General features: G+C 38.6%; 1 protein-coding gene across 6 annotated transcripts in view; it reads right to left on the bottom strand.

The window, feature by feature from the left end:
- ralgapa2 (Ral GTPase activating protein catalytic subunit alpha 2) overlaps positions 1–8136 on the bottom strand; it is a 95196-nt gene that overhangs the window by 58548 nt on the left and 28512 nt on the right. For all 6 annotated transcript variants that reach the window (XM_024297340.1, XM_024297669.1, XM_024297508.1 and 3 more), the window contains exons 8-16: positions 7506–7644; positions 7207–7415; positions 6601–6834; positions 6196–6378; positions 5038–5163; positions 4321–4469; positions 4094–4205; positions 2268–2505; positions 1884–2063 (exon numbers count right to left, since the gene is read on the bottom strand). In XM_024297340.1, the coding sequence (XP_024153108.1) occupies positions 1884–2063; positions 2268–2505; positions 4094–4205; positions 4321–4469; positions 5038–5163; positions 6196–6378; positions 6601–6834; positions 7207–7415; positions 7506–7644 (1570 nt within the window). The remainder of the gene's footprint in view (positions 1–1883; positions 2064–2267; positions 2506–4093; positions 4206–4320; positions 4470–5037; positions 5164–6195; positions 6379–6600; positions 6835–7206; positions 7416–7505; positions 7645–8136) is intronic.

The raw sequence follows: 8136 nt of genomic DNA, 5'->3' as shown, positions 1-8136 counted from the left end.
GTCATGAAGCAGATGTAACATTACAGAGCAGTCAGAAACTCCTAAGTATTATGCCACAGATGAATAACAGAAGAGAGATTTCAAATCAACACTTTCCACCAGGAACTCCGTGGAACAACTTTAGAAAAGCTACAGTAGGAAAGCTGCAAACCTCAAAGCAGTTTATCCACAGGTTTTACTCTTTTTTTTTGCTCCAACACAACTAATTAAAAGAATCATTTCATTACTTGGTTTTAAAGTCCTAAGGACCAAGATTGGAAAAAAAAAACACACCCGCTTAAAGCAGGTTATCACAAACCTATTTTCATTGCTTAAATGTATTATTTATTCACTTATGGAAACATGATATTTCATGACAAAATCAAAATATTTATTCTCGCCATAATAGAAAACTTAAAATGTATTCTTTTTTATTTACAGGGCTTAATAAAAGTTAATATTTTAGAAAGATGGCCAGATTTAAAATGTTTAAAGGTTATTTATCAACAAAAACTTTTTATATACGTTTGACAAATTTATCTGTATTATTTATAAAGCTCATGTCACTTTTTTGACATGTTTCCCAGTTTAGATAGTTTAGGCTAAATGCCTTTCATCTCATTCCACAAATAATGGCCCATTTAAAGGTCAAATCTTATATTAAATTCAACACACCACAATTGTATATCTAAGTTCAAATCTGCAAATAAATGAGTGTAATTAGAACATCCTGGTCACCGTCCCAAAGAGAGAGCGCTGTGTCTCTAGCTGTAGAGTCTAATGAGGTCCATAATGAAACACGGGGACTTTTGCACTGATATCAATGCGAGATCTCACAATAATAACACTATTATTTGCATGGGTAAGAGCAACCAAGTTTTGACAGTTGTCAATGCGAATGCACTGCCATTGTGTTTGAACAGCTCTTCAGGCTCACTCTCGGAGCGCCCTGAAAGAAGAGCATCTCTTCACTGCTTTCAGCACACTTTAATTACGCCTTTCAGTGAGAGAGATGCATCATCTGTACTGCAGCTCCCCAATCCTTCCCCATTGATGCATATTAATAAGCATTAATTACACTCTTAATGAAACTATAAAAAAGAGCAGTGCGATTGATGTGTAGGCTTTCTTTTTCGAAGGAGACAAAATGGCTGTTGATCCTTTGAAGATCAATGTAAGAGAAATCCAATTAGGCCAAAGAAAGGGAGAGAAGCTGAGGCGCTTGGGTGTAATGCCTATCTTTGTTTGCACAGAGGCACTGACTAAAAAAATAGATGCGTTTAAACATGTGGAACAAGTGTGAACTATGTTGACATCACATAATATAATGTCCAATACAGGTAATAGTCTGACCCTGACATTAAAAATCAGGTCAAAATACATTTTGTCGACACACAACATCATTTAAAAAGCTTTGTGGGCAAAAGGCCAACAAATTTAGAAAGGATGTTTGTGCTTTTATTATTACAATTAAGATTTTGTCTAAAAATAAATTAAGATATGCACAGCGGGCATTGTAGCTGCTAACAACGCCATTGCTCACAAAGTCATCTTATAATTAGCTGCCACTTTCCCATCAGATAAGGATTGTTTGTAGAATACAAAGCTGGCCTTTGACAGGCCACCAGGCGCATTGTGCCTGCAATCATGCAGACGTGCAAAAATAATGGCACTGGTCAGAGACAAGTTGGGAAATAATGCCGGCAGACCATCTGCTGGCCTTTCTGTCCAGAACATTAGGCCTTTTTTTCAATGGCATCTGAGACAGTGTACACAACTACACACAATGGAAGTGTACAATCAGCTGTGGGGCTCAATGCTCTGAGGACTTATCACAGAAAAAGGCCAACAAGGAATGCATACAACAATCTGATGGTGGTTAACGGAAAAATGATGGTACTAACCAGAGGCCTTCTGTCGGACAATGTTACGTGCGTTTTCTACACCCGGTGCTCCTGATGTGGTTGCTGATCGAATTCTCATGGGCTCCTGGAACCCAGGCCCCCCCGGCTCCACTTGGTTCCTCCAGCTCAGTGAGAAAGAGCGTGCAACAGCTGTGGCCTTTTGGGAGTCCTGGATCACTCCTGACATGGAAGACACAATGCTTTTAGTGTGATAAAGCATCAGTCAGCTAATATAGTGATCCTGCCATTGCTAATTATGAATAAATATATGATTTTGTAGAGAAAGAAAAAGGTATGTAACAATTAAAAATTGTAACAGCAAAAATATATAAACAGAAAACCAAGATGGGCATTTCATGTACTTTTACTAAAGCTCTCTCTCACCCCGTCCTCTCTGCTTTTTCTCTTTCTGTTCACTTAGTTTGTCCAAAGGCAGGTTGGCCATGTCCAAACCATAGACGGAGCGCGCCAGCACGGCTGTCAGCGAGTCCATGATGCTGGCCCACTCTGTGATCAGCTCCTCCCAGCAGGTAAGAGAGGAGAGCACCGCCAGCAGCTCGTCCCACAGCTCCCGAGAGATGAACACGCTGAGGTTTGCTCGCACCCACGCCACGATGATGGTCTGAATTTAAGAAGGCAAAAGAAAATCAGAAAGGAACCAGGGGGTGCTACAATGATATATTTTTAAAATGTAAAGTATATAAGGCACAAACAAGTTTTATATATTATGGATTAGGTGCTAAAACTATCTGCAATACAGTGTTACCTAATTTATTGCGGAAGACATGTTCTAAAAATTACCCACAAAAGGTGAAATCAGTGAAGTAGGATGATGGATGTTTTAAAACTCCTCACTACACACTTTCAACACTTTTCTTAAACAGAAATGAACATTTCCTGTTTTGCTTAAACTCTCAAAGTTCAAACTTTCATAGAAAAAAAGGTTCTATATTATAGATTGAAAACAAAGATCTAATCGCAATCAAAGATTAATGTAAATGTGGCAAAAAAGAAAGAATTCTATACAGGACACAGGGTGCAGAGGATATTGATTGACATGGTCTACAGCCAATCAGGATGCAGAATGTAATGTGCTGTGTAAAAACAAAAAAAAAAAGGAGAATGAAATGTTGCACAGAAAAAAATACGCAAAATGGCCAGACCATGAACCACGAGATAGCGAGTCAACACTGTAATTAAAAAGAAAACTTAGCCCACATTTCTTATTCTTGTTTTTTTGTTTTGATGTAAACAAGTTAGAATAAACATTTCTAATAATTTTATAGCTCAAATTTCCTATTTAAAAATAGGTAAACTTGTGACAAAGACAAAAAAACATTATCTTCAAAAATGAAACATGTTTTCGTACACAACAAAAGGAACAATAAAATAACTAAATTCCAACAACTTCGCTCATAATAAACAGGTTTAGATAGTGGGGGGGCGTGCGGAAAAGAAAAGTACCGGTAAAAGAGGGGAGTTTAGAGAAAGAAGAAAATGGAAACAGAGGGAAGTAACATCATGAAAGCACAGAACCACAAAGAGCAGGTCCCAGCCAGAAGAGCAGCCACCCCCACCGCAACAGGAGGGCGAGTGCGAGGCCCCACCCCCAGAAGAGCAGCCCAACACCACCCAGAGGTACAGAGCATCCCCCCCACCCCAGGTACGAGCCAAGTCCCTTCAAGGGACACCCGGCCCCATGCTCCAGACAACCGCCCGCCCCCAACCCTAAAGGTCCAGGGGGGGAGCGAGGCAGGGGTCGCCCAGGAGAGGGACGCAAAAGAGAAGCAGGGGTCCCGGAAGAGTGTTGTAAACAAGACCCGACCAGGCTCTCCCACTGATGGAATTTTTGGAGAGGTCCACTTCTCGAGAGCGAGGAGCAGAACCCGCACCACTGAGACACCCCCAGGCTCGATGTAATTTGATCCCCTGCTCTAGATCATTAATCTCAGGGATCCCTCTTCCCGCGTGGAGAGGAGGCGCCGGGCCCAGAGGACCGGCTAACTCAGATTTATCAGAAATTACTTAAACGTTCTTACTTTACACTCAAGTAGAATAAAAAAAGGTATAAAATGTATAAGCCCTGAGAGCGCCAAATACTTAATACTGAAAGTATTTATTTATTTTTCAGCCATTAATGTTAACTACTCTATAATGTACAAGTAATTACTTAGATTTACCTGATCGTATTGAAATAAATAAAGGCATACCCTGAAAAGTATAGATGCTAGGCTTTCTGCAAAGCTGTCTTTTCTTTGGTTTTCTTGTGGCCTCTTCATGACTGCCTCTGTGATCCTCAGTAGTACCTGTAGCATCTGTTCCCTGCAGATCAAATCAATCAATCAATTTTATCAGCAAACACTAAACGGATAATCCTCATGAAATAAAAGCACTACTGATAGAGTTGTAAAAACAGACGATGTGTCTTTGTACTAACCATGTCTGTGTAGTCATCGTGTGCTCCATTATCATATGCCGGTAGATGCTAAGAACACCTTTGCACACCTCAACCTGGTTTTCTAAGAGTTTTGGTACATCCTGGCACGGCTCCAATAGGAACACGTTGGATGAGTTGGTCAGGAACACCTACATGCATGAGCAGGTTAGTAAAGGGAATCCAAACCCAAACAAAACAAACAAATAAACAAACAAACAAACAGGGACAGTTAATTTATCTCGTCAAATGAAATAACATTTATTTAGACAAAAGAGAAGTCATGCTACAGCAGCCTCCCTCACTCCAGGTGAAACTGGAGGCACACAAGTGGTCTTTAGCTTGTTTATACAGCAGAAGGTAATGCAGCAACCTTTTAAATAAAGCAACTCTACTTGCTTTCTAAATACAACACATACAACGATTTAAAACATTCTTGCAAACTCTTAAAATAATTATATCTGCTGATGACTGAACTTAAATGAATGCACTTCTCTGAGCAGCTGGACATATTACTCCTATTAGAAAGTATTAGTTGTTACAAGAACCAATTATAATTCATCACAAAATATAGAGATTCATGTATTATGAGGGAGTGAGTTTTATTTTACACCACCTATCACAACACAAATAAAAAACAATGTGTGTGGGCTTTAAAAAAAAAAAAAAAAAAGTTGTGGATGTTGTGATCTAAAGGTAAAAAGAAACGTCGACACAGACCTGTAGTGTGGGCTGGATACCAGCTTTGACGTCCGGGTTCTGCTCCTCTGTGAGAAAGCCTCGACTGATTGCACTACTGAAGGAGTAAGTCCTTCCCCAGCTGGATGAACGCTTGTGTCCGGGACCCTGAGGGCACATAATATAGAGGAGAGCTTCGTTATTGATTAATAAACAAAAAAACAATTCAAACAAAAGATTAAAGGTGGCACCAAAAACTATTGGATAAAGGTAAATTAGTGCCGTTCGTAGTAAAGGGATGTAAGTTTTGTCACAGTGCAAAAGGATCCAATGATATTGCTAATAGGGCTAAGTATCGCCAATAATTTCCAGATTTGATTCACCATAGCCTGGAGCAATCCCAATCCAATTTTTTTCCGATACTTTTAATCCACTCAATTCGATTCAATTAAATTTTGAGTTTACACATTTGTTTAGAAACACATGAATTATCTATATATGTTTTGAAGATATTCATATTAATCTGATACAGTTCACACACTGTACAACTTTTTAGTGGAATTATAATGAGATTATTAATAACAAACAGCATTACATGGACTCTCAAACGGAGAAGCTCCAATTGTTCTGCTTCTCTTGGAGGGCGTATCAGTTAGACCACTAGGTGGCGATTGTGCTATAGCACTACACCTTATTTCAGAAGAAGCAAGTATGAGCAAAAAACAGAGCTTTAGACCACAAATGGTTACTTTAACAAACATTTCCTTGGAAAAATGTATGCCTGGGAGTTTATAAAGATGTTTATTTAGGCTGACCAAGCGTTAGCATTAGCCGTCCTATGGGAAATCCTGCTACAGGGTAGCCTCAAGATACCAGATTTTAGTATTATGCGTTACATCGATCGTAACTTTTATGGATCATTATTGATCTATTCACCTTAGATTGATTTAGATCAATTAATGGATTCATCAACCCAGCCCTAGTTGCTACATGAGATGTTTAAGTAAAAATTAAGTAAACATATCTTAAAATGTAATTCTAAATAACAAATATTGTTTGTTAGAAAAATTTGAAAAACTCTGGCTGGTATCAACAGTGACAGAAAAAAGTCACAACAAAACAAGTGACTACACAGGAAGCATGTAAATTAATGTAAATTAGGAAAATGACGTGTGGGTTTCTTTTTGGTTTGTTTTTTACCTGGATAAGCACATTGTTTATCTCTGAGCTGAGTATCTGCTCAGGATGATCATCCACCTCATCTTCCTGTACAGTTTTATCAGGCTCTGCCATGAAATTAGGCCTCTCTTCCAGGATCCATTTCCTGTATACTTTGATCACCTTCCTGGTTGCCGAAGCCTCACAGGACGGTAACAGGAAAGCCTTTGGGAGGAAAAACATAAAAATGCATAAAAAAATGTGTTTTTTCAAGGAAACCATGATTTTTACAGCATACATATTTTCAAGAAGTACTACTTAGCAACCAGCAGAGGGCGACAAACTATTAACTATAGGATCTTATTTGTTTATTCCATTAACTTTATATGATAGCTTGATTGAATACATTTAATTATGGTAAAATATTTAGTTGTGACCTCACAGTACCTGGTGGAAGATTTCATTGACGAAGTTCACATTATCTCGCGTGGACAGTAGAAGCGAATGCACCATCTCGTAGACCTGGCGGTGCTCCTCCTCAATGCTACACAAACTAGAGTCGCTGGGCCGTCGATCAGACAGTGTGCTGCTGTTTGAATGACTCTTCTCAGGTTCTCCTACTGGACCATTTGCATCAGCGTCCTTCTCCTTGTCTTGGCTGCTACTGCCTGCAGTGACAGTCTAGGAATAGCAAAGAGAGTTAGAGTTAGGAGAATGACCATAATACCTTCAGCAATTTATGACAGCTGTTACTACTATGCTAAAAATATATTGTTTGTAATAAAGAATATAGTTCAAATACAAAATGTTTTGTAGGAAGTATTTATTTGAGGTATAAATTATGAATCTATACACAAATTACACACGTGTTACTTATTGATCATTGGACATCCAAAACAAAATCTAAAAAATACACACTTTCTTAGATAAATGTGTATATTTTCAAATTATACAATGTCTTTATTAGAATATTAACATGCTAATGCATTATTAAGTATATTGCAATTGCAAAAATGAGACTGAAAATCATCAGAAGGATACTGTTGTGTTCACCTGAATGAGTTTGGGAATGACCTCTGTGCCGTTTTTGGTGCTCTGCGCCGCAGCAGCACAGCTGACATACTTCTTCTCCAGGAAGAAGGTGACCAGCCAGTTTATGAAGGCCACACGTGGGGCCAGATACTGGTCCCTCGTGCAGAAGGTGCTCTCGTTGTTCCGCGTCACCGGCACATACAAGGGTTTTGGTCTGTAGTGAGGAAGGTCTGGTGGAACAACAAGTAGGTCAAAAAATGACGCAACTTTAAACACACCTTTCACTGATATCAAGTCGAAATTTTGGCACATTTGCTTACCTAACAAAGGCTTATAAAGGTTTGTGAGTTTGCTGAAGGAGGGGAAAAGATGTGGGAGGTAGTACTTTTTGAAGAGGCTGAAGAGAAACCTAAAACCTGAGTCCTGATTCTCTTTGCTCCTCCATTCTAAACTGGACGCCTGGTAGACAGACAGACGGCAGAAAGATCGACAAAATTAGCCTGCAAGGAAATGACTCAAGCATTACTCAGCATACTACTAAGTACACATTGGTAAAAATACACAAAACTGTAAAAAAAACAAACAAACAAACAAAAAACAATGTTATTGCTTTTTTAGAAAGATTATGTAAAACTTTAAGAAAAGTGCTTTAGCTATACATTTAAATTGATATTGCAATTAATAACATTTGTTTAAAAAAATATTATTAAGGGTTGTGAAGATTTTGGAGGTGATAAGCAATGACGAGTCACATTTGACTGTAAAAATGGACTGATTTCAAAAGCTGTTTTTAAGTCTTTTTTCCTGTAACTACCCTTCCATACTTGGAATAGTTGCAGCAACTACTTGACACATGAACCTTGTTGATCCCTCTTTCTTGTTTGCTGTCCAACAACTCTTTTCAAAGCTGGTTGATACCAGAGAGGAAATCCTAAACATGAGATCAATCTG

Source organism: Oryzias melastigma, linkage group LG22 (genome assembly GCF_002922805.2).
Source record: "Oryzias melastigma strain HK-1 linkage group LG22, ASM292280v2, whole genome shotgun sequence".
NCBI classification, from domain to species: domain Eukaryota; kingdom Metazoa; phylum Chordata; class Actinopteri; order Beloniformes; family Adrianichthyidae; genus Oryzias; species Oryzias melastigma.
Note: the sequence above shows the minus strand (reverse complement) of the source record. Positions and strands in the feature narration are given on the sequence as shown.